Source organism: Phodopus roborovskii, unplaced genomic scaffold (assembly GCF_943737965.1).
Source record: "Phodopus roborovskii unplaced genomic scaffold, PHOROB, whole genome shotgun sequence".
In the NCBI taxonomy this organism is placed as follows: Eukaryota; Metazoa; Chordata; class Mammalia; order Rodentia; family Cricetidae; genus Phodopus; species Phodopus roborovskii.
Window position 1 is genome coordinate 15379703 of NW_026125059.1, and position 27122 is coordinate 15406824.

At 47.6% G+C, this 27122-nt stretch overlaps 1 protein-coding gene across 1 annotated transcript in view; it reads right to left on the reverse strand.

Annotated features, from left to right (window-relative positions):
* Positions 1-483: 483 nt before the first annotated feature.
* Mybl2 (MYB proto-oncogene like 2) overlaps positions 484-27122 on the reverse strand; it is a 31023-nt gene continuing 4384 nt past the window's right edge. The window contains exons 3-14 of the mRNA XM_051187112.1: positions 25809-25880; positions 24589-24681; positions 22825-23045; positions 18602-18761; positions 10655-10945; positions 8690-9109; positions 7707-7846; positions 5747-5846; positions 4153-4266; positions 3246-3347; positions 1469-1618; positions 484-983 (exon numbers count right to left, since the gene is read on the reverse strand). Of these exons, the coding sequence (XP_051043069.1) occupies positions 855-983; positions 1469-1618; positions 3246-3347; positions 4153-4266; positions 5747-5846; positions 7707-7846; positions 8690-9109; positions 10655-10945; positions 18602-18761; positions 22825-23045; positions 24589-24681; positions 25809-25880 (1992 nt within the window). The 3' untranslated portion in view covers positions 484-854. The remainder of the gene's footprint in view (positions 984-1468; positions 1619-3245; positions 3348-4152; positions 4267-5746; positions 5847-7706; positions 7847-8689; positions 9110-10654; positions 10946-18601; positions 18762-22824; positions 23046-24588; positions 24682-25808; positions 25881-27122) is intronic.

Below are 27122 nucleotides of genomic sequence, written 5' to 3' on the forward strand. Positions count from 1 at the left end.
CAGCCATGGTCTACCCACTGAACCTAACCAAAGGAGGCAACAGCCTGGACAGTTGCTGAGGCAACCCCAGATATAGGGCCCCAGGGCTAAGCAGCCTTCTGCACACTGGCCACCAGAGTTGGAAGGTACTGCCGGCCCTTTCTCATTAATAGTTTTACCTGTCTGGCTCAGCTTAAGACAGCAGCTCCTTGAGGCCAAGAGCCACCCATGGTCCCAGCCAAGTACTTTACAGCCATGGTGTATTTAGACAAAGCTCAATGTATCATCCCAACAACCATTTTCAGTACCTGTCTCTATCCACCCACCAGCAGCTTCCACCCCAACAAGAGTTCTTGGGAGCCTTGCAGAGATACCACTGGACAAAGCTGTTGCCTCTGAGTATAAATGTTCACATGCCTACATGTCAAGAAAAAGCCACTAAGGCATAAGGGTTAGGGTTAGAAGGCAGTCAGGGCTGCATAGGGAGAACGGCATTTTATTGTAGAAAGAATCTACCAACAGGGGATGAGAAAAGCAACACCCCTAGCCATGTCCCCTATCCTAAGCAAGGGGTCTGAGATGAGGCCAGGCCAGATGGGAGCTTGGGAGAAACTAACAGGGCTTCTTGTGACACTGGAGACAGGACAGACAGGCCCAGGAGTGGGACTTTGTTCTGTTAGCACCAGGAACTTCCCGAGGCTAGACCTGAGAACAGGATATAGTGTGTTACTTCTACCGCCGCCACTGAGTAGTCTGGGGGCTGGCAGCAGACGACTTCCTGAAGCAGATCACCTGGATGTGATTTCAATGCATACCTCACCCCCCCACCCTAGCCCCTGTAAACATGAGAACGGGCTTGTGCCTTCCAAGCCCCTTCAGGACAGAATGAGGGTCCGAGATGTGTGACTGGACTTCAAGCGGCCCAGGAGCTGCCGTGCTTTCTCTTGCATGAAGAGCTGGTCTTTGGTGCCCCCACAGGCCACCATCTTCCAGGCGCTGGTCATCTGGGAGGAGGCGAGAGAGTTAGCTCAGTAACAAATCCCGGTGGTCCTGGCTAGTAAGGGTGGGGGGACCCTCCCTCTGGATGCTGGAAGCCAGCTTGCGCTCCCTCCATTTTCTTTGGTGATCTTGGGGAAGCCAGGCCTCATCTGTGGGCTTCATAGTAAAGCAGGAGGCTGAGACAGGAAAAAGTATGCAGCACTGTTGACCACCTGGGAAGTCACAGCTGAGATCACTGGGATGCAAGGGCCCAGGCCAGCTGCAGTCAAGAACGGGTAATGACCTAGTGAGGGGCTAAGCCCAGGCCTCACGAAGGAAATGGGGCTGGGGCATCTCTTCAGGTGAGGTCAGCCATGGCTTTCTGAAGGAAGTAGCCTTTGGGCTAAGATACTCAGAGTTAAATTAAGCAAGCAAACAGCCACAGGAATGCAACAGAACAGTGTGGCCCTGGGGTTCAAGGGCAGCAGGACCTGTTCACAGCAAGACTCACAGGGGCAGGGGCTGGAATGTGGCTCCGGGACTTCTGGGCAACCGCCACCTTCTCGGGTTTGGCCTGCAGGAACCCCTGGTTGAGCAGGCTGTTGTCCTCTTTGATACCTGTCAGGGTGAAGCTAGAGGAGCTGGATGGGACACTTGTTGGCTGAAATCAAAATCAGGTTAGTCACTACTTGGCTGCCAGGAGAAAAAACAAAACGAAACAGAAACACAACCTGGTATCCAGGCACTGCCAGCACCTCCTCCCCCCACTCCACGCCCCCTCCCTCCCGGTGAAATCTGGAGCAAGGTGTTCACCCACTAAGCCTCAGTTCTTCCCTTTCAGATAGAGAGTTTAGACACGTTCCCTTAATCTTTTTACTTAAAGGATTAAAGGAATATCTGTGAACTGCTCTTTTCAGAGCCCAGCAATGCCAGCTCCTGTTACGTTGCTCTGGGCTTCCTGGTCCAAAAACACCCATAAGCATCAAGTGGAATGTGCCATGGACCCATAAAGCAACCCCCTTGCTCTGCTCATTAGCTTGCTCTTCTAACGTTCCATTGGAGCCCAGGAAGCCAAGTTCACAAGGATGATTATTTCCCACAGCCATCATCACAGCACAGCCCATCTCTCCACAGACCGCCTCACCCAGGGTGGGTGCGGCCCTGGGCTCAACCCCCAGCACTGTTTAAAACAAAACAAAAAGTGTGTCTCAAGTAGGGGCAGTCCCTCCTCTTGGTAGGGTTCCCTGAAAAAAAGGCTTTACTAGAAGCCCTACCTATAAGATATGTTTAGCAATTATTCATATCCTTCATTCATGCTCCGGCCCCTGCTCACTGCCTCTCTACTGGGGTCAGGTGTCAGGTCCAAAAGAAACTCCCCAAACTCCAAAAGACTGTACATTCAGAGCTCAACCTAGACTACAGGAGGATTTCTGGCGGGTAGATAAAAGCCAGCATTCCTCAGGAACTTGTGAAGCTGGTTCCCCTCCAAAAGGAATCATTTCCCTTACCTCAGGCAGAAGAGATATGGCTACCGCAGTGCCTATCAGTATATCAAAGCTTATTTATGCTGGTCTCCAGGCTCCCTCAGTGTCTCAAGTACCTGCTACTCATTTCAAAGCCCAGCCCTTTTCACCTCCGCCTTTACTCCAGAGTCCCAGTTCCCTCACTGTCACTTCCCCTCTCACAGATAGATAGCCCTTGGTCATGTCTAGTCTGCTGTCCATATTCAATCTATACTGTCTCTGCTCTAGGGTCTTCCAGATATCTCTGTCTGTTCTTTCTCTCGCCTACCTACAGTAAAAAAACTTTCCCCTTAACCATACAATGGAATTGCCACGCCATCAGTTTATACACCAGATCAAGCCAGGCCACATCCCATCAGCTCCAAGGGGCTAGGAATGCACCTATGTTCTTAAAGGCAGTGACTTTTATGCCCAGAAGAGCAAGGCTGGCCTGTAGGCCAGACAGCAGCTGCTCAGGGTTAATGAATGTGCCTCAACCACACAGCTGTGCTCGGGGCACATGTGGTTGACACTCAGTGGGAAGGGTGGTGCTGGTACCATAGTATTCTAGCAATGCACCTCCTTGGAAAGACACATCAAAACTCCCAATGAAGTTCACTCATGCTGGGTGCCCAGACCTGCCATCTCCTGCCATTCTTCCCAACACTGGGGCCAACTGCAGAACCAGAAACCACCCCATCTAAAGGGTCCTCCCCATGACCAGACAGCTCCAAAGGCAGAAGGTTCCTGAAGACCTGAGGCAGGTGGTCACTGTCAGCCCCTTACCAAGGACAGAGTTTTGGGAAGTGAAGACATCAGCTTTCCATCTTCATCCACAATGTCAAGAGCCAGGGACTTTCGGACTTTCTTGATAGGGCTTCGCCGCAGCTAAGGGTTAGGGGAAGAAAAGGATGGTTAGTATGAGCAATCAGGTGCCCCACGGTCAATGTCTCAGTGACCAGTCACTCAATCAGGACTTGCCAGAGTGGAATCTTCAAGTCATAGCCAGCAGCTCTTACTCTAGGGATATGGGAAGACAAGGAGACCTTGGCCACATTAGACTCTGACCCAGGTGGTCATTATCCTGCCAGACACTGTGGGTCTATCCCAGGCTCACTGCCCAGCTTTGACTATCATCTCTCCTTAGGGAAAGCAGTCTAGGAAAAAAGGACAAAAGCAAGGAGAGTCCTGATGCCACCTGTGGCTACAAGAGCTAGGCAGTGCAATAGGAAGGAAGCAGACCCTGAGTCTGGCATCTCACCAGGTGGCCTTTGAATCCCACCTCGCCTGATGGAAACCCCCACACTACTTTCATGACCAAGGTACCCACTCTCTTCCTAGTTCTCTCTGACTACCACCTGAAAAGAACACTTGCAATCTGTCCCTCTACTCCCTTCATCCCACATGAATTCACAAGGCCAAGAGGTGTGTGCTGGGTGCCTGTCTCCATCCACTGAGCTCTGTTAAGTCTCGCCTGACCACTATGTACTCCCCACCCCTGCCCAAGCCACTCACAATGCTGGATAAGAAAATGCATCAAAGAGGAGGGCCTGGAAAGAAGCCAGGGCCTCTGAAACATGAACTCCTGTCAGGCATTGTCAGCCACTCCACGGGTCCTCCCTGCCCTCAGGGCTGACTCTCTTTCTTATTATGCCAACTGCCTAGGCAGAGTAAGAGTCCTCAAACCACTCACCCCAGGCTTTCGTTTCTGCTTCTCAGGCCTCACATCATCCTCAATAATGAGCTCAATGCCAGCCTCAGACCGTAGCACTTCCTTCAAGTCCTCTTCCAGGTGTGGAGTCTGGGGCTGTGGGTGGAGGCAAGAGTGACCCACATGAAGCCGGCTCAGGATGTGTAGGTCTAAGAGACGTGGACAGTACTAAGCAAGCAAAGGAGCCTACACCAGGACACTGACCTCACACACACTGCTCATAACCATTACCGGTCCTGCCCTAGACAAATGGATGAAGACCTTGACCCTGAAGGTCTACCAGTCTAGAGCAGCCTGACACCCACACATAGTCCTGTGCAGCAATTTCTTTCTTTTTTAAAAAATACTTTATTGTACATATGTTGGTGTGAAGGTGTCACAGCCCCTGAACTAGAGTTACAGGCAGCTGTAAGCTGCCATGTGGGTGCTGGGAATTGAACCTGGATCCTCTGGAAGAGCAGCCAGTGCTCTTAACCTCTGAGCCATCTCTTCAGCCCCTGTGCAGCAATTTTCATGCCTATAGAACCTGACTCAGGCCACAGCAGTTATTATAATCCAGATTCTTGAGCCCGGCCTTCCCCAAAGTCCCAGCTACTCATGGGTAAAGGGGGAAGCATCACTTGAACCCAGGAATTTCACAGCTTGTCTGTAACTCCAGCAATGTGATGCCAAAGCAGGAGGAAACCTGAACCAAACAGAATGGGCTGTGGGCAAATCTGTGAGGGAACTTCCTTGATTAATAACTGATAGGGGAAGGCCCGCCACTGGCTGTGCCCTCTTGGGCAGGTAGTCCTAGGGTGTCCAAGAAAGAAACTGGTCAAGTCCGAGGAACAAGCAAACACAAACATTGCCCCATGGCCTCCACAGCAGTTCCTGCCTCCTGCCCTGACGTCCCTTAATGATGGACTTCCAACTGTAAGCTGTAAGCAACTCCCTTGAGTTGCTTTTGGTCAGTGGTTTGCCAGAGCAACAGAAACCCAAGACACTGGGCTTCATAGACAAAAGCTGCCTCAAGAACAAAGAACCTGAACACATTAAAAGCCCGGGCACCGTCTGTCCTTGTTCCACTCTAACTAGGACACTAGGGTGTCATCTGCTTCCATTGCTCAGGCCCAGAAGCTCTAAGCAACTTCTCCACCCTCAGGTAGCAAAGACTAGGACAGCGAGTGAGCTCTGACAGTGAAAGGACAGGGACACTTCAACGTCATACATAAGAGGCCCTGATCACGAACTACCATGGCCAAGAACAAGCCTGGTAGGCAACAACAGATAGCATCTCTCCTCCCACAGAAAGGGGCGGTATTTGCTAGCACCAGTGACTGCCACATGTACCAGTCCCCCTCCCCATGTAGCAGTGCAGACTGGCTCACCATCTCCTGGCCTCAGCATCCTGAGTGCTGGATTACAGGTCATGGAACACCATACCTTGCACCCCCTCCCTCCCCACTTTTAAGTAGAGTCTCATGCTGCTCAGGCTAGCCTCAAACTTTCTAGGTAGCTGAGCATGACTTTGAACTTTTGACCTTCCGCCTCCTCCACCTGCCAAGTACAGGTACCCGGAAACCAAGCCACATACCAGGGGCTTCAGTGGTCCATACTTCTCCAGGGCATTCTTGAATGGGGTTGGCGTGTGGGGAGTGTTGTCCTTGGAGTACTTCTGATCTGGGGTTACAAACCTGCCATGGGCCAGAGGAGGCAGCTCAGCAAAAGGACAGAGAAGAGACCCCCACATTCCTGTCATGGCTAATGTCCCACACACCCCCCCGGATACTCTTTCCTATTATCACACTGGTCCAAAGATGACTGCCTGCCTTCCTGAACAAGTCTAGGTCAGGAAACTAGAAGAAGGGGTTATTCTCAAAGAAAGGACAGGGAGGAGAGGGAGGAGACCATGACAATGATGGAAAGTGCTGCCCCATCAAAGTACAGTTTTGGGACTTCCCAGAGACAACCTGTATGCCTTCTCTACAGAAAGTATGTAGTACTAGGTACAGGGTGGCATGGCCATGATATCCACCAGTCCTCTCAAATCATCATGGTGTGGGCAGAAATATGCAAAGAACACATTTGCAGTCCCCCCATGTCCTCGGTCTATCTGCTCACTTCTCAGGGGCATACTGCTCTTTATACAAAGGCAGGCTCCCACCTTTCAGCTTTGGCAGTCCCCTTCACTAAGCCACAACCACTATGGCATGAGGGGAAAGCTCTGAGCATAGTAAATCGAGGTCATTCTCAGCTTCACACTATGTCTGAGGCCAGTGTAGGACACATGAGAGCCTGTTTCAAACAATAACACACCCCAAACACAGGAAGCATGAAATAAAACCTCTAGCAACAAAACTTCACCCATTTGGAAATTTAAGCCTAAATAATTCTTGCCTAGTATGCCTTGATAAACATCACAAAGAATCTTTGGAAGAGAAGATAAGAATATCAAAGGAATTTGTGATAATCATCTGCATTTGAAGATAAAGCAGAAGTTTCCAACCTCTGGTCAAAAGGGAACAGCCAAGAACCAGATATACCCTCTCACCAACAGAAGACAGAGATAAAAACAGTGGTGTTGGGGACTTGTGACATTTAGTTATCTATTTCCTAGCCACAAAACAGGGAGAGGACACCCAGGTGGAGCCTAGCAGTCACATGAAGTGAATTTCCCTGATTCTCATCAGCCCCATTGGATGAGTCCTAACTCTTCTTACTGAGATGGAGTCTCACTATAGCCTTGATTGGCCTGGAACTTTCTATGGAGAAGTTCACCTGCCTCTGCCTCCTGGGTGCTGGGATTAAAGGCGTGTACCACCACAGCCACACTGACCTTGCTCTGCCCCTTAATAAACTTTTAAAAGATCCACTTCTAGATAGTTCAGCTGCACCACAGAACAAAATGTAAAATACAGAAATACACAATTACACAGCAGGATGATCGACAACACAGACTTCTAGTCACATTTGACTGGGCTGAAGGAAAAGGCATGCCATGGTTCAGTATCCCTGTTAAAGAGCTCAGATGTAAACTTCGAGATTATCCTTTGAATGTTAAGAACTACTTCTCACAAGACTATCATTATTATTATCGAGTGATTTCTAACCAGTGGATTAGTAAATTGCTTCTAAAAAGTCATCTCATTATCTTGTGCAAAATTCCTGACCTAGCTCCTTGCACAGACACCCACCTGGAATTCAATTAAGCCACAAGAGGAAGTGGGCACACGGTACAGGCCCTCCCTCACAGCAGGCTGAGGGTGGACTAACCGCAGTGCTCTAGAATCCTGAGGCAGACAGAGCTCAGGGACTCTTCTGGGTTCAAACACAACAGATCTATACACGGTGCTTACCAAAGGAGGGAGAATATTAGTATTTTTGGGGCAGCAATTTGAACAGTGTCTGAGATCTAGGACTATGAAGTTAAAAAAAAAAAAAAAAGTGAGGGGGAAAAGGGAAAGAACCAGGCTCTTAAGACAAGGACAAAGAGGTGTATCGGTCACTCCTCGGGATCTCAGGGTGGGCGGGGCAGATGGCCATGTGACACTCACGATGGATACTTCTGGTGAAGGGGTGTCTTATCCCTGTGCAAGGGTGTGGTGACCACCACCTTCTGGCTGCACACTGGAGTGGACGTCAGCGAGGGGCTCTCCAGTTCCAGGGTATCCTGTTTGTTCCAGAAGTTCAGAAACTGTCAGGGAAGAGACAGCACATGTGACAAGATAAGGCCTTTGAGGGACAGAGGAACGGATCTGTAGACGCCCTCCCCATGCCTGCACTGTAAGGTTGAGTGAGCCCTTGTCCTGACCTGCAGGACACCGACAAAGACTTCTTTCATCAAGTATGACTCAGTCCTTCTGTCTTCCCTGCATCACCCAATGAGGCCCTGTAGCCTTCTCAATGGAAGAAATTCTTCCACCCCTGAAAATCCCCCTGGATCCCTAGTTATGGTGTTTACAATCACCGTGGGAGCCAACCTCGGCATGTCTGCAAGGAATTTTTCTAGATTAGGTTAAATCAGATGGGGATGACCCACCCTAATGTAGGCAGTGCCAGACCATAGCCTGGGCTCCTGGGGCTGAACGGCAAGGAAAAGGGGAGCCTAACAGACATCATTCCATCCCCTGACTGGCTGCAGTGTGACTGGCTGCTTTCAGCTCCTGTCACCATGATGTCCTTGCCAAGGTGAACTATATCTTGGAAACATAGCCAAAATAAAATTGCCTTTACTTCAATTACTTTCACATCAAGTATTTTGATGAACTAAAACAACTGGACAATTAAGTAAAGTCTTTACCCAGCCTCACTCCTGGCATCACAGCCTCGACTTCATTTTATCACTCATCTGGATGTTTTATAACCCAGAGTATAAGCCTCATTAGGGCAGGGCTGGGTCTGGTTTTCTCATCTAGCACTGGGTCCCTAGCTCTGAGCATGGGGATATACTTCAGCAAATACTCTACCTAGTGTGTACCTGTGCCAGACCCCACTGAACACTAGATATTTATATACGGAAGCCAAGAGACCCACACACCTGGGAAGGAGAAAAGGGAAGAGTTTTGACAGGTGTGCTCTTCGGGGTAAGACTGTTGCAGGAGTCCAGGAAGGACAGGCTGGCACTGTTTTCTGTGACAGGCGACAGGGCCACACGCCGTTTCTTCTGTCGCTTGAGCACTGAGGGTGGTGTGCTAATAATGCCTGAGCCCCCAACCTCAGTGCTGGGGGAAATGGGGATCAGCTCCCCACGGCTGCTCCGGCTCAGGTCTGAAATGGTGTGGCCATCGAGCCGATATTCAGTCATGCTGGGACCTCGGGTGGGGGTCTGGCGGGATGACGGTGCCTGTTGTTGCTGCTGCGATGTCTGGGGCTGCACTGGGCTGCTATTGACACTGCCCTCAGCAGATGGTTCTTCAGGAAGATCAAATTTACTCAGGTCACACCAAGCATCAGGGTCCTGCCAGAAAGGAAGGTTAGAAGGTCCTAATACAGCAGGACTTCATTCATTATGGGAAAATACACCAGTGTCAAATCCAGTCCCTTATCCCTGGGATCAGTCATTACATTACCATTTACATTCATTTCCTCAATGTTCTATGTATACAGATTATCCCGAAGCTTGAATGGGACGCTTGCCTATCAACAGCTTTACAATCCCCATAGCAACCTGCTAGGAAGCACAACTTAGCTTTTTTAAATCAATTCATCACATTTATTTATACGTGAATGTCAAGGCCAACTTGAAGGAGTTAGTCCTCTCCTACTGCCATGTGTCCTGTGGCTTAAACTCAGCTGGCTGGGCTTGGTGGCAAGTGCCTCTCTATCTGCTAAGCCATCTCACTGGCTCCCTTGCCTACTTTTTACAACAAGGAACCCACACCAAGCTCCAAAGAGAATCACCACAGTGCTTCATCTTTACCCAAAGCCTTCTGGAAACAAAAGGTTCCACTTTGATCATTGAGGTGTGACCCTGCATAGATCCAGAGACCACTTACAAGTTGTGGTTCTTGGCACTTGCTGGAGCCAGGGGCAGTTCATTCCCGAGAGTAAAAACTAGCTTGCAGCTAGGCTGACCTCAGCCCCATACCCGGATCTCAGAGATCAGAGGCCGGGAAAACTGATGGCATCGTTAGAACTAGAAAGCAAATGCTGCAGGAATGCCTGGGAGAATGCTGGAGAGGATGAAGAGCAGCTTTTATAGATCTTGTCCCTGCTCTTCACCCTTCCCTGAAGGAAACTGTAAAAGAGTCTGAGGTCTGAGTCACAGTCAGGACTTAACTCTTAGATGATACAGCCTAAAGCTGGATAGCACATCAGAGGGGTGGCCCCGCCCACAGGCTCTCAGTCAAAGTCATTGTCTATTTTCTCAGAAATGACACATTCCCTCCTAGAGGAAAGTTACAAGAGCCACAAGGCCCCTCCCTGAGGTTATAAAGCTGTGAATAACAGTTGGTGAAGAGACTCCTCCCTGAGGGATGCATGCACTCTGGGCTGGGAGCTCCAGGGATGCAGCTTGAATCTATCGGTCATGCTGGGTCAGCTGTCTGATGATGAAGCTGTCTTGTGGGACTGCAGGATGCCCACAATCCTCTAAGTATCTCCAGGAACTCATTAGTTCACCATGCTAGAGCTGTGTGAAATTGTTCCATCTGTCCTTGGTACCGTATCTGGGGTGAGCAGACACTTATTTGTCTCTCCAAAAAAAGCCACAAAAGGAGCATGATCTACAACACCTGGAGCAATAATCATAGCATTGCTACTCTGGAGGCAACCATAACCTCTGGCACTTCCAGGGCCCTCTCCAGTGAGACTTAACTATGATGCCAATTTGGTGCCCTCTGTATCCTTTCACCCCATTCCACACTGTAGGGCAAGGATTACAATGACCTCACTGGTGTCCCCAGCCTGGTCAGAGCTGTGCAACCTCCATCGGTCAATAAATGCTAGGAGGAGGAGGATAACAAAAAGGCAAGTTCACAAGAGAATGCTGGGACCAACATACCGATTCAATCAAGTCCAGGGCTTCAGAGAGGCTGGACCCCACAGCAGGGATGAGGAGGTTTGCCGCCTCTACCACCCATTTGTAGGGCAAGCTGGTTTCTGGTGAGGAGTCCTCCTGATATTCACGCTTGAGGGATTCCAGGGACTCTGGGGTATGCACTTCTCCCAGATCAGTAGGGACAGGCTCATGTTCTTTAACAGCAGAAGTAGCAGCTACTGCAGCCTCCTCCTCACTGTTCTCCTCTTCCTTCACAGTAGAGGGCGCCAGGGGCCAGCTGCTCATAAGACTTCCCTGTCAGATCCAAGGGCACACTGTATATTTTTGTTGATATAGGACTATGCTGTAGTTTCTAAAGACACAACCCAAACCAAACTCAAGATGAACAGAAATTGAGAGACATTCCAACTATACTGTACACCTGAAAAACTATCAGTATGACACCGGCAAATGAGACTTCCGGATAAATGGCTGACCCTTCTCCATGGGAGAAGCAGACTGGACTACAGATGAGGCAGAGGTCCTGAATCAATGCTGAGTATGGAAGTACTTGTTACCCCAGAAAGTGCAAGGCCAAGGCAAGATTACACAAGTTCCATAGTAAATTCCAAGACTGCGTGGGCTAGAGATGGCTCAGCAGATAAGGGTACTGGCGGCTGGAGAGAAAACCTGAGTTTGATCCATAAGACCCATATAGTAGAGAAAACTAACGGTAACCTGACTTTCACACATACATGATACATGTATGCACGAACACACATACACACACACTCTTTAAAAAATATTTCCTAAAGCTAGCAAATAACAAATCATATTACTACCATCACCAGATTCATAATTCATGTGAAAGTTCCTGAATTAGAAACAGACACACCACTCTTCTCTGCAGAGACGTTAACAGGCAAAGGAGATGCAGGTCTGGCATTCCCAGAGAGCCAAGGACACGTGGAAATACTTAGATTAATAGAAAATGTGTTAGTAATTAAGTCAGACCTGGCCAATAAGAAACCATAGCCAATGGCCAACAGTTTCATAATTATTAAAAAAAAAAAAAAAAAGAAAAAGAAAAAAGAAAAGAAACAAAGAAAAGAAACAGGCATACAATGAGTGTAAGTGAATGCCCTTATCTTAGGAAATGCATTCAGAAGCACAGAACATTCAGGGAATAAACATGTAATAACTCTCCGCCTTGTTTCTATTTTTAGGCAGAATTTCTATATAGTCCTAATTGGCCTGTCTCTAGACAGACCAGCCTATCTCCAGGGTGCTGAGACTAAAAGTGTGGGCCCAGGCACCCAGCTCTACATAAAGTAAATCCTAAATGGACACACAGAGTAGTACAGTAAGTCTGGCAAATGGGAAAAATGAGCTAAGCCTTGGAGCAGCAGGTCTGTGGGAGGGTGCTTATCTAGCATGGGCAAGGCCCTTTGGGATGGAACCAATCCCAAGAACACATGGGAACACCTAGCACTGTTCCTGAAACCCTTCTGGGTGCTTTTCCCAACAGTACGACAGGAAAATAGAAATTGAAAGTCCTTCACAGGAATAATTCTCAAAACAGAACCTAGTAAATGAACCCAGCCCACAATTCCCACAAACTTGAGGGCAGCCCAGGCTACGGGAGACCTGCTGGAAAAGGAAAGGCCGGGCCGGCATGACAGCTCAGGGGGTAAAGGCACTCGGTGCCACGCCTGATGATCCGTTTCCCATATCGCTGGGACACGTATGGTAGGAAAACTGCAGGGTGCCCTTCTCACCTCTACCTGCACAGTGGTATGCATGCCCCTTCCCCCACACACACATCCAAGGTAAACAAATGTAATCAAAAAATTGGAAACATAGCTCAGGGGTTAAGAGCACTGGTTGCTCTTCCAGAGGGTCCAGATTCAGTTCCCAGCACTCACATGGCAGGCCACAACAACTGTCTAACTCCAGGATCCAACAGTCACACACAGACATACATACAGCAACACGTACAAAACAAAAGTACATTATTTTTTAAAAAACGAAAACAAAAATCAAACAAAAAAAAATCCTCTGTAGAAGAATGGGTGAGACAAAAGGTTGAGCTAATCTCCTGTGCTCTGGGCCCATCTGGCACTCAGGGCCGCTCCAGCAAGGCCAGCACTTCAGACATGTTCCAGTGTCAAAGGAAGAAAGGTGTGCAGGGCCTTTAGCAGCACCCGCTCCCCATCGTGTTCTCGGCTCCCCGGGTGGGTGTTTTTTCTTTCCCTCGGAAATCTCAGGGAGCTTAGACATGCAAGAAACTGCCAGAAGCAAACTTCTTTGGTGAAGGGATCTCCAGAGAGCTGGAGCTAGAGAAGTCCTTACACTTGCATCCTTCTCTATAATTTCAAATCCTGTCCCCTTACATAGATAGGTGCATCTGACATCAGGGAATCAAATTTATGGCGACACAGTTTAATAGTGATGGCTATTCTTGGTTGTCAACTTGATTACATCTGGAATTAACTAAAATCCAAGCAGCTGGGTATACCTGTGAAAGACCTCTCTTAATTAAATAATGTGAAGGAGGTAGAAGCACTTTTAACCCTTTAGTCTGGGCCACACCTTCTGGTGACAGCCTATATAACAGACATGGAAGAAGGAAGCTTTTGTTCTTCGCCTGCTTGCTCTCACTCACCCTGGCAAGTCCGTTCCTTCACTGGCCTTAGAGCTTACTTCTTTGGGATTCTGCTGTAAATGAAGACCAGATGAACAGTTCCAGCCTCCGTGTGAACTGAAGAACTGCTAGATTCTTGGCCCTTCTGTTGGCAGTCATTGTTGGACTAGCTGAAGTACAGCTTATAAGCCAGATGCATTCTTTTTTTTGTTTTTCCAGACAGGGTTTCTCTGTAGCTTTGGAGTCTGTCCTGGAACTTGCTCAGTAGACCAGGCTGGCCTTGAACTCAGAGATCCACCTGCCTCTGCCTCCTCAGTGCTAGCATTAAAGGCCTGCGCCACCATCGCCCCAAAAGGATGAATTTTAAGTATCTGAAAACAAGCTTTCCAGTTTGCTGACACCTGCAGCTACTAAAGGCTTCCAACGATTGAAATCTCTCCTGGAAGCTTGAAACATATTGAAAGCCTGTGGTGTGAGCGACTTTACAAACGGAAGGAGACAAATGTATTTGATCACTGATTCATCGGTAGTGAGAAACAATGTATTTGGAGACTATAAATAAAGAAAATGATGGTGCTGGTGGTTGGTTGCTCTTAACACCTCCAGATGAATTGATAAAAATTAAACAACTTCTAACATCTCAGAATTTGGTGAAGGACAACAATGAACTAAATGGTAAAACGGACCAACTCCAGATACACAGACTGTCTATAGAGCAGTGGTTTTCAACCTTCCTAACGCGCCAACCCTGTAATATGGTTCCTATGTTGTGATCACCCCCAGCGACAAAATTATTTTCGTTGCTACTTCATAACTGTGATTTAGTTACTGTTATGAATAGTAAATGTAAATATCTATGACTTCTGATGGTCTTAGGCAACCCCTGTGAAAGCTCACCCTCCCTACTCCAAAAGAGTACTCAACCTACAGGTTTAAAGACTTTTCAGTATGGCCTTGAAGAAAATCTTCTCCCCAGTAGCTACAGAACTCAAGCTATGGAAAACCAAGCAAAATCAAGCCATCACTATAATGGCTAAATTACAAAGAAAATTCAAGAATTCAAGTCCCAGCCTTGGAGGGTGTCCAAAGCTGAAGTAAGGTCACTAATTGGTAAAGGGTAGAATTCCATTAATTTGGGATGGGGATGTCTAGAAGGACCCTAGTGAGGCTGACAATTTTGGACCCTCAGACTCTCAAGGGCTTATCTCACCTGAGGAAGTCTCTCCACCTTCAGCAGAAGATGCACCCCCCCCCAATATTGCCTTTTTCCCTTTGAAAGAATATTAATCCTTCATTGTCTGCTAAACCAGCAGTAGAGAATGGCAGCTGACCATCAAAACTCAATCAAGTAGTGATTCCAATTGCAGCAGCTGTACCAGATGTAGCGTCCTTACTTGAGCAGATTAACACATCTCCTGAGGTACATGGTATGCGGCTTGGCTTTCTCAGAACTATTTGCTTTCAGCAGGCAAGACAGCAGTATGGCTTTTACACATTAACTTTCCAGCCCTGTGTCATAACTCAGAAGGGCTCTTGATCACTTGTCTCTTCCACAAAGTATCACACGAGGTAGCTACCACTTTGGTCCATACATCCAGAGACTCTGAAAGCTGCTAGCTTTGCCTGGGGCCTGGGGCCTGGAACAGGAGAAGGCTCTTCAATAGGTCTAGGCTGCTGTGTGGGCTGCTCTACCACTTGGACCACCAGATCCAGCAGACCTAATGGTTACTTGAGGTGTTAGTGGCAGATAGGGTGTCATCTGGAATTTTGATAGGCCTCTATAGGTGAACCACAGAAGAGAGCTTTGCGATTTAGGAGCAAGGTTCTATTGTCTGCAGACAAGTATCCTCCCTTTGAGAGACAGTTCTTGGCCTGCTATTGGGCCCCATCACAAGCTGGGTGTTATCTGACCTTCCAAGTCATAAAAGTTGGACATGCACAGCAGCAATTTATTGTCAAATGAAAGTTCATATATGCCTAGGCCCCAGAAAGTCACAAAGGTACAAGTAAGACTACACGAAGTTGCCCACGTGCCTATGGTCTCTACTCCTGTTACAGTGCTGTCTGCTACCAAACATTCACCTGTAGCCTCCTGGGGTGTTTCCCTATGATCGGTTGACTGAGGAAGATTAGGGCCTGGTTTTCTGCCCGTTATGCAGGGACCACCCAGAAGTGGATAGCTGCAGCATTAGCCCCTTTCTGGGACAAGGCTGAAAGACACCAGAGACAGGAAATCTTCACAGTGGGCAGAACTTTGGGCAGTACATGTAAGGACTCGGGCATTACACTGGCCTTCCCCTGTCTCCTGGCAGAACGCACTCAGGCAGTACTCTGGTCAGCCCAGGGTTCCATAAGTACTAGTCTGCAGGCAGGTGTACAGGAGCCTTTAAAAGTCAGACCCCTGCCCACTTACGCTCTTTAGCTCTCTCCTGCTTTCTGTTGGCCACCAGCTACCTCCCTCTTCTTCTCTCCCCCTCTCTTCTCTTCTGTTCCCGGTGCCTTTATGTCTCTTCCCTTCTCCCTCACTCCCCTTTCTAAATAAACTCATTTAAGCTCTATCTGCCTGGCGTGTTATTCCCTCCCGCCTGGGTCACCCTCACCTGCTATGAAACCTGCTATGCTCTCCCACGTGGTCCTTTACCTTGGGACCCCACTCACTTGGGACCCTCACTCGGGACTACCACCCTCCACCCCCCTTCTCCAGTTTTTATTCTTATACCTGTAACTAAAGAACAACAAACAGTACACATGGTCATACAGTTTGTTTGGAAAGAGAAATGACAGGACTTACTTCTATCCAATCTATCATCTATCCAATGGACTGGCCAGAATGGTCCGAGTCAGGGTTTCTCTGTAGCTTTGGAGCCTGCCCTGGAACTGATGCTGTAAACCAGACTGGCCTTGAACTCACAGAAATCTGCCTGCCTCTGCCTCCTGAGTGCTGGGATTAAAGGCATGCACAACCAATGCCTTTATTTATCATATAACATCAATTAAGGGACATTTCTACCTATTCTAAAAGCATATAATGCATTTGTGGTTGTACAACAGATAGTTACATCTTGTTAGATGTAATTATAAGCTGGCTATTGCTTTCATTTAGAAACTAAGCCTGACTTAAGGAGGTATGTGTAAGGTTGATATTCGGTGGACTTATGATGGCTATTCTTGGTTGTTAACCTGACTACAGCTGGAATTAACTGAAACCCAAGCAGCTGGATACACTGTGAGGGATTTTTCTTAGTTAAATCATCTGAAGTGGAAAGAACCACTCCTAACTCAGAATTTTTGTGGTGGGAAAATCCACCTTTAATCTAAACCACCCTTCTGGTGACAGCCTACACAGTGGACACGGAAGGAAGCTTCTGCCCTTTGCCTGCTTGCTCTCACTCTCAACGGCAAGTCCACTCCCTCAATGGCATTAGCGTCAACTTCTTCAGGGTTCCAGTGTACCCTGAAGAACAACTGGGACATCTGTCTTCTGGACAGAACTACTGGATGGATTCTTGGACTGTCTGTTGGTAGACAGGCATTGTTGGACTAGGTGAACCACAGTCTGAAAACCTGTAAGCCATTCTAATAAGTCACTATTTTATACGTGTAAATAAAACCAGACAAAAGGAGCAACACAGGGGGAGTGGTCAGGACCGCAGCAAGTTAGCTCAGTGGGCAAAAGTGCTTGCTACTCAAGCCTAGCAACTTGACTTCAATTCCCAGAACCCATGGTAGGAGAGAACTGACACCCCCAAAAGTAATCCTTTGATGGCTATGCATGTGCCTACTTTGACTCACACACATATACACGAACACAAATACAAGTATCTTTTTGTTGTTTTGTTTCTCTGTAGCTTTGCCTGTCCTAGAACTCACTCTGGTTGACCAGCTAGGCCTTGAACTCAGAGATCTGCCTGCCTCTGCCTCCCTAGTGCAAATAATAATCATTAAGAAAAAAAACCCAAAAACCCAAAACATCTGTTTTGGGAGCAGAGATGTAGTGCATGCACATATCAGTTTCAATGTCTATAACCGTAGAAATAAGAAAGCACATCAGAGACATTGGGAGGTTAAAGGCTGACCCCCCCCCCAAAAAAAGGAATTCTGGGTAGATGGTAATACGCTTGAGTTTCGAATGGTCTTAGGTGACCCCTGTGAAATGGCCAGCCAACCTCCCACCATACCATCAGTCAGGACCCACTGGTTGAGAACCAATGCTCTTCTAGATGGCAGTGGAGAGCCATGGTGGTGTGTGAGCATGTGGTTGGAATGGTGGTGAAGTAGCTACAAATACACCAGTGTGCTTTTTATCGTAATTCAGAACATATGCTGAATGCTAGAACATTTTCTATCAATAGGTCTGATCCTTTTTAAATGGCCGATAAGAGGCTAGAGAGATGACTCAGCAGTTAAGAGTAGGTTACCACTCTTGCAGAGGATCCCGGTTCACTTCCTAGAGCCTACATGGAGGCTCACAACTTTCAGTAACTTCAGTTTTAGAGGATCCAATGCCCTCACCTCATCTCTGTGGGCTCTTACATGCACATGTAAGAATTCTCAGACTGGAAACACAGGCTGGTGAGATGGCTTGGCAGGTAGAACGAGCTGAAACTCAGGTGGTAGAAGGAGAGAGCCAGCTCCTACAAGTTGGCCCCCAAAGGCCAGGCATGGCGGTACATGCCTTTCATTCTAGTATTGGGGAGACAGATGATCCATGCATCTGAGGCCAGCCGGGTCTACATAACAAATTCTGATACAGACAGAGCTACAGAGACCCTGTCTCAAAAGACAAAACAAAACAAAAACCACACACACCATGAACAAGTTGTCCCCCATATGGGTTCTAACAACTGAATATTTACTTACTTATTTATTTGGGGGAGGGGGAGGGCAGAGTATCTCTTTGTAGACCAGGATGGCCTGGAATTCATGTAGACCTGCCTGCCTCTGCCTCCCAAGAACTGGGATTAAAGGCGTGCACACTATCACCACCCAGCTATAAAAATAATTTTTAAGAATAGCAAGCACAATTTCAGTTTGTAGCCTGGAAAGACCTTTAAGAAAAAAGTTACTGAAAGGGGTAGGAGGCTGAGAACTCTCCAACCACTTCTCAAAATTATGTGACTGCTTGCCTGTCTTGCAGGCAAATTAGGGATAGGTTATCACAAGGAAAGACCTAGAAACATGATGGCCACACTCAGACCCCAGGGCAGAAATGAGTGAGTGGCTCTGGGGAAGGTATTGAGGAGATAGGGTCAGGTAACAGGGAATAAAGCAAACCAATCACCCTGGAATGGAGCCCAGAGACTGATGAGCCACAGGCAGCCACTCACCTGGCCTTCCAGGGGCTGGGCACTCTGGTGGCGGTCCTTGTCCTCAAGTTCCAAAAGCAGGTAGACAGGCTTGCAGTCTCTGGACTCACTTGGGAAGCCTCCCGTGTCTACTTTCCTCTTGATAGTGGAGTTCCAGTGATTCTTAACAGCATTGTCGGTTCTGTGGGGAAATCCAGGGACCTCTGACCCAAAGTCCTCCTCCTCTTGGAGGCTTCTCTGCCTCTTAGTGAAGTTTCGGCCGAATGCCCCGAATGCACCGGTCAGCTCTACAATGAGTCTCACTGTGTGTAGCCCTGGATGGCTTAGCAAATCCCCACATTATCTCCGTCAAATAAGCAAATGCAGAACTCAAGGCAAGACTGAGTCTCTGAAGAAACAGCTTTGAGAACTGACAGCATGCCAGTGGGCCTCACAACAGGGCAGGGCAGCAAGAGATGCAAAACTGTCAGAGTGGCGGCAGTGTGTGTGGGGGTGGGGTCAGAATAGCTCAGGATCAGGATCAAGCAACCAAGGTGACGGCAAATGGAGGTGAGGCCACTGGCACGTGAAGGCCAACCATGCCACACAGGGAAGGGGCTCTGAGTCCTCAACCAAGAACAAGGCAGACCCTCAAAGACAACACACGGGGACTAAAGTTATGAGAACAGGCAGTTCAAACTCAAGAAGACACTTTATAACAGGCCTCCTCTTTATTCTGCCTCCCAGGATTACACTGCCATGACAGAGGACTCAAAACAAAACACAAGAAAACAGCAGTAAAGTAAGGACAGGAAATAGGGAGACAACTGGTCGCAAATCAGATTTTAGAAGTTATCAGAAGGTAGAAAGAGGTCAGGTGAGCAACAGCCAGGCCAGGAGACTAGGAGTCCAAACCAAATCGATTCTAGCTACAATCAATTCACCCCAAGGCTCCTCCCAGAACTCCAACAGCCCCAGGACTGGAGCCACCAGACTGAATAAGCAGCACAGATAGGCACAGGTTAAACAGAGCAGCTGTCCAACCTCTAGCTCCTGGCCCTGACCTTCTGACAGGAAGAGCCAATGTTTCCTCTTTTAAAATAGCCCAGCTTCTGTGTTGGGGGTACAGCTCAGTGCCAAAGCATTTGACTGCAGATATAACCCAGCAACTGTGGACAGAAACAGTGCACAGGGCAGAAACTGGGGCTTCATGGAAATCTGCAACCTGGAGGTGAGATTCCCAACCCCCTTCTCCCTGCCAGGGCACCACAGGCAACAGCTCCTTAAAGGAATCATCTATCTCTGGGGAAATGAGTAACTCCAGAGAAAAGCATTAATTCTTACAGTGTCCTCCCAAAGGGCCAGCGGACAAATCTGGCAGTAAAACGCATCAGCAGGTAAGCACCAGAGGTATGCAGTAGGCTTCAATAATGCTCACGAGTGCTTCTTAACTGTGGAGGGCCAACCACAGATCGGCACTCCTTCAAAGCAAACCTCCTGTAATAACCAATATGGATGGGCAAAACAAAGAGAAACACTAGGCCAGTGCTTCTCAACCTCCCCAATACTACGACCCTTTGGTACAGTTCAATGTTGTGGTGAGACCTAACCATGAAATTATTTTCATTGCTACCTCATATCTGTGGCTTTGCTACTGATATGAATTGTAAAGTATCTGTGTTTTCCAATGGTCTTAGATGATCCCTGTGAAAGGGTTGTTTGACCAACAAAAGGATCTCAATCCATAAGCTAAGAACTCCTGCTTTAGGCAAACACACAATGCAGGGAAGATTTTTGTCTTTTGATGTTTTTAACACAGTAGCAATAGTGAAACAAGTAGTTGCAAACATATGTTAAGAACCCCATCCAGAAAAAGAGAATTTAGAAAGCAAAAGTTCTCAATTAAAATAATTTGCAAAGGACTGGGAGGTAAAAACCATGAAACTTCTCAGGAAATAAAATCAAAGAGAAAAAGGAAAAGATCACGGGACACTCAATATTCCCAACAAAAATTATTTTCAAACTCTACATCTACTCAAAATCATCTATTAAATGTGAAATAAAGTTGAGGACTAAGCTCAGGGTGCCAATGAAGGCAGGGGGGCACTAAAACAATAAACAGGTGGACTCTAACCACAGGGTGGCAGTCATGAACACAAGGGAATGGGTACTCCTGCTTGCATGCGCAGCCTGGACTATACACATGCATCGGTCAGAAGAGGGCGTTATAGCCTCTGGAACTGAGTTAGAGGGCTGTTAGCTACCTTCTGAATGCTGGGAACTGAAATCCATCTCTCCAGTCCTGCCTCGGCCTTTCTTTGATTGGTTGGTTTTGTTTGTTTCTTTTTCTTTTTCCTGACAGTGTTTCTCTGTGTAGTCCTGGTTGTCATGGAACTAACTCTGTAGACCAGGCTAGCCTAGAACTCGAGATCTACCTGCTTTGCCCTCCCTAGTGCTGGGATTAAAGGCCTGCACCACCACTACCCAGCTACTTTTACCTTTCTTAACGGGCTATTTATATTCCATGCCTAATTTAAAAGCTCTACTGTCCTAACTCAAAATTGAAGTCATGGGATTTAATAGGTATCTAGCTAGCCTGAGGCAAGGTCTATCTGTGTAGCCCTGGCTGTCCTGGAACTCTCTGTAGACCAGGCTGGCCTTACTCTTCCTCTGCCTCCCAAGTGGTGGGATTAAAGGTGTAGGACCACATCATGGTATGTGCATCTAGTTAGTTTTAATTAACACTGACAGTGTTAGTGTTACAGCAAAGGTATACGCCTTTAATCCCAGCATTCAGGAGGCAGAGGCCAAGTGGATCTCCGTGAGATCAAGGCCAACCTGGTCTACAGAGAGTTCAGGACAGCTAGGGCTATATAAGGACCCTGCCTCAAAAAGCAAAAAAGTTTGCTGAGTATATGCCTAGAAATATACTCAGGGAAGTAAACAGGTGAGTAAGCAATGTTCTTCCCTGGTTTGGGCTTCAAATTCCTGCTTTACTACCCTCAGCTGTGACCTGGAAGTGAAAGCAAAAAACAAAAACAAAAAACCCCTTACCTCCCCCCAACTTGCTTAGGTCAGTGCTTTATCACACCAACAGAAAGGAAACTAGATATAACAGGGCATCGGGGAAGCAAAGAGTGTCAGAGTCCCAAAAGACTAAATTTGTGATCTATCCTGTTACTATTACTCAAAAACCAGGGGAAGGCTGGGAAGAGGAAGGCAGAGAGGAGATGCCGAGCAACGAGAGGCCATGCTGTCAAAGGTTATGTGTAAGCCACAGCCTCATGGCAACACATAGATTAACAGAAATGGGGTAATAATTAAGAGAGAGCTAGCCAATAAGAAGCCTAATCCATTGGCCAAACAGTTTAATAATTAATATAGCCTCTGTGTGTTTATTTGGGGCTAAACAGCTGTGGGACCAGGTAGGACAGAAGCCTCCATCTTCGGAAAAACATCACAGGAGCTAGGAGATAGATGGCCCAAAAGCTAATAGCACCAATTACTCCTCCAGAGGATCCTGATTTGATTCCCAGTACCCACAGAGCAGCTCACAACTGTAACTCTAGTCCTAGGGTATCCAACGCCCTCTTCTGGCCTCCTCTGGCATCAATCATGTACATGGTACAGACACATAAGCAGGCAAAACATTTGTACACATAACAAAACAAAAATAAGAACCCAGAAGTAATACTTTAAAAACAACAAATCAAGCCTGGCATTGGTGGTTGTATGTATTTAAACCCAGCACTTGGGAGGCAGAGGCAGGCAAATCTCTGAGTTCAAGGCCAGCCTAGTCTAGAGCTAGTTCCAGGACAGGATCCAAAGCAATACAGAGAAACCCTGTCTCAAAAAACCAACCAAACAAATCATTCACAAATATGGATGGAGACTGGCTCGGTATGGTGGGGCACATCTACATCCATAGCACTCGTGAGGCCAAGGTCACAAGTTTGAAGTCAACCTAGGCTCAACACCAGCATGGCATGCACAGTAAAGTAAGTCCCTGTCTCTAAAATCTGATTTAGTACAAAGTGGGAAATGGTGATAGAAACCAGTGTTTCCATTATACCCCCTTTAACAGGATACAATCTGCCTTTTCTGGTACTGTCTTTTTAGACCTACTTTCTTCCTTCTGATGCTCGTCTCTGGGAGACCTGGAGACAAGGCACTGATCAGGGTATTCTGGGTCACTCCATCAAGCATGGGCCTCACGTCCTGGAACAGCACCCCACCTGCACCCTCCCTACTACAAGACAACTCACCTCCCTGGCAGCATCTTGGCGATCTCAGCCCAGCGGTTGCCCAGCACTTTATGGGCCTCACAGATAATGCGATCTTCCTCCTCGGTCCAGCAGGACTTTTTCACCTCAGGGTTGAGGTGATTGTGCCATCGCTCACGGCACTGCTTCCCCAGCCGGCCCTTCAGGTGCTTAGCAATCAGCGTCCACTGCTTTGTGCCATACTTCTTGACCAGCTCAATGACCTTGAAGAAAACATCAGTGACAGAGCAGCCCCTCAAACACCTCTACTACAGCAACTGCCATATCCAGTGGGTAGTCGTGTGTGTGTGTGTGTGTGTGTGTGTGTGTGTGTGTGTGTCCGTCACACTACAGGGCTATGCCAAGTCCTCTGGGCAGTGCTGTGGAAATCAGGAGGGGAGCATCCCAGGTCATGCGTGGCACCTAGAGCTAGACTTCAGCCTTCAATCAACTCTTAGATTGCTCAGGACACAAACCTAAGAGTCATATCTACCCATAAGCCCTCCTCAATTCCTTGTTTATGCGGAGGCATGGTTCCTCTGTGTAGCCTGGCTGACCTAGAACTCACAAATCCACCTGCCTCTGCCTCCCAAGTACTGGGATTAAAGGCGTGCACCACTATCGACAGGCTCCCTCAATTCTTGACACACACATATCCTCATGTGCACACTGTCACAAGCAGGGAAGAGTAGATGCTTATAGAAAAACGGAATTTTTATGTGGAAATATTCTATTTCATTTCTGTGTAGTTAAAAAAACTGAGACAGGGTCTCACTATGTCCACCAGGTTGGCCTTTAACGCCTGATCCTTCAGCTTCCCCCTCCCCAGTGCTGGGGTTACAGACCCGTGCCACCACACCCAGTTTGCTGTGATTAAAATTTTCCAGTTGTCACATCCCATTTGAACGGGAGTATGCATCTACCACGACAATGCTTTTCACCCCTGCTTTTCTTGGGTGCTGTGCCTACCAAGGTGAAATGGCATCATATGGGCTAACACCACCTAAGATTCACCAGAGCTCTACATAGGAGTGATCATGGTCTGGGGAATGTCAAGTACTTTATGTGCCTTGGTTTACCCACCTTTAACATGGGAATAACCCACCTCTTGACAAGACTACATACGTTAAAGAAATAAAATATGAAAATGCCAAATGTGGCAAACACCTATAATCCTTTCACATGGGAGACAGAGACAGGAAGATCAGCCCAAGCTACCCAAGACCCTGTCTCAAAAAAAAAAAAAAAATCCTAGGGAAGGGGTTAGAGGGGAGATAAATAAGCTCAGTGGTGGAGATGGAGAGTTTGACCAACATGCAATAGGTTTCATCTGAAGCACTATTAAACAAGGTCTGTGGTTGTGTGGTGTAACCATTATCGAAGCATCTATCATATTATAGCACCAGTGGTAGCTGCCACTGGCTGAGCAAGCCCCTTATGTGCACTGAGCATTACCTTTCCAGGTTCTACATGACAGCTAAGGTTACCGTTGAAAACTGGGTAATTCATGGGGTGAAGCAGCAACTGTAAGCCCAGCACTTGGAAGGTTCCGGTCTGAGAAGCACACACATGCACACATGTGTATGCCTACACACACACACACACACACACACACACACACACACACACACACACACCCCTGAATACACTTAGGACTAAAGAAAGTGGAGAGGAGTGGATGTTTAGACATCTCACAGTGCCTGACTCACTGGCAGTGGTGACAGTCCACTGTGTCACTGTGTCCACAGTCCTTTTGCCAGCACATACCTTCTGATCTTCCTCTTTGGTCCATGGTCCCTTAACAAGGTCTGGATTCAAAACCCTCAGCCACCGGTACTGGCATTGTTGATCTGTGCGGTTCTGGGACAAGAACAGAAATAATTATGGGGCAGTAACCTTGAAGTCTGGTTGAACCCTAAGCTCAGAGGCCAGAATGCAAGCATACACAGGTCAGGTAGCTGTGTCCTATGCCATGCACCCACCACATACTAGAGGCTGACCTACCAGAACACAGTTGCATCATTTTTGCTTCAAAGGATAAACGCAGGCCCTGTGGCAAGGAACCTCCCACCCTCTGAACCCAGTACGTGTGTGGGATGCACTGTCTCAAAGTCCATAAAGGCTTTGTGGGACTTACTAGTGATTCCTGCTTTCTTCTTGGAGAACATTTTTATTTACTTTTTAATGACTTATTTATCTTTAGTTTGTGTGCATTGGTGTTTTGCCTATATGCATGTCTGTGTGAAGGTATTGGATGCCCTGGAACTGGAGTTACAGAGAGCTGTGAGTGCTGGTAATCAAACCAGGATCCTCTGGAAATGTAGCCAGTGTTCTTAACCACTGAGCTACCACTCCAGCCCCACATTTTTATTCTTTATAGAGTGCAGATTACAAGGAAGAAAAGGAGAAAGAGGATTGGGGGCGGGCACAGAAAAATATGATGATTCGTCCTGAGATGCCTAGGGAACCCCAGCAGTTAAGTCACAGCCCTGAGCACTGTGCTGTCCAGATGCCTGCAGTCCTGGGAGGGAGGAGCACCAGCCACCTGTGCAGGGGCCTCAGCCAGAAGTCTGCTCAAAGGGTGCCCCCCCCCAACTCAGTGTCAAGCTGATAGCCCGAAGCTCAGTGTCCAGGTGCTCCTGCTTTGCAGGAAGAAATGCAAACATGCCTTTGGGCCTAGGACCCCAATTACGCTAAAGCAGCTGCCTAGAATCTTCTCACTGGATGCCTTCTGGCTTTGTTTTTTGCTTAGTTTGGCTTTTCAAGACCAGGTTTTTTTTTCTCTGTGTGGCCCTGACCCTCCGGAACTAGCTCAGCAGAGAACTCAGAGATCAGCTTGCCTCTGCCCTTTGTCCAGGTCCCACAGGCATGCTGAGATTAAAGGTGCGAGCGCACCACCACCGCCCAGCCTCCAGGCTTTACTTCTGCTTTCTAAGTACCTCTGCAGCAGGCCACTCAGGGTCCTTGCCTGGGGGGAGGGTACTCACAGGAAAGTGGCTGGCCAGGAACTTCCAGTCTTGCTGTCCGAACTGCCTTACCAGGGCCCTCAGCTGTTCATCCTGCCAGTGTACGAAAGACACAGGGTTTAGCTCACATGTGTGCAAAGATTTACAGGTGCCACGATACTGCCATATTCACATGTTCACTCAGGAAGTGAGTGCCTACTAAGTGCCAAGTCTTAGTCACAGTAGTAGGCAGCAACACATCTGCCTGACAGGGAGGAAGATGGTAATCAAAGCCTCAGGCAAACACAAGAATAGCCACTCACTGCTGGGGGGATATACTGGAAGCTACTGTGATTAACTCTTCATGATGGTTGGCAGACAGGTTTTAAAAAATAAATTAGAAAAAAAAAAAAAAATGAGCGAGACTGGAAGAGGGGAAGCAGGATCCTAGTGGTGGAGGGCTGGGATGATTTATTCAGAGTTCTACCATGAATAGGCACTACAGCAGCTGATCGAGGCCCACCGTGCTTGTTACAAAGTATCGGTGAGCTGCCACTGTGGGGAAATTTTAGAAAACTGAAAAAAGGGAGGTGTCTATTTTAACCTCTGCACTTGAAATAGACAGTAGGATCAGGAGTTCAAGGCCATCCTAAAGTATATAGCTAGCTAGCATTCCACAGCAGCCTGGAATACAAGAAATCCACCTCAAATCAAAAACAACAAAATTCCACAAACAAACAGCAATTCACTTTCCCACTCATCCCCCGGGATGCAGCTGTGCTGCTACAATGTTTGCCCAGCGTATGCTGCACTCTATCTTCAGCTGTGTAACAAACTGGGAGGCCCGCCCAGCATACATTAAAAATCCTGTTTCTCCGATAAATCCCACATATTAAAAACAAAACAAAAACCCTGTCTCAAAACCAAAAAGTGCCAGAGACTGCTCAGTGGATAAGCCTGGCTTCAATCCCTAGGGCCCAATGGGAAAGAGCTGACCCCCAAAAGTTATCTCAATAGACACACACAACAGCAAAGGAAAAGAAAACCTGTAGCACACACCAGCCCTCTTTCACAAAAATAACAATACATAACATTAAAAGGGGCTGGAGAGATGGCTTGGTGGTTAGGAGTACTGGCTGCTCATTGCCAGAGGACCTGGGTTCAATTCCCAGCACCCACAGTGCAGTTCACAGCCCCCCTGCAATTCTAGTCCAATGGACCTGGCACCCTCTTCTGACCTATTTCTACCAGGTACACGAGTGGTGCAAACTATACACATGCAGGCAAAATACCCATACATATAAAATAAAATTATTGCTTTAAATTTTTAAACAAGTAATAATCATTTTTTACAAG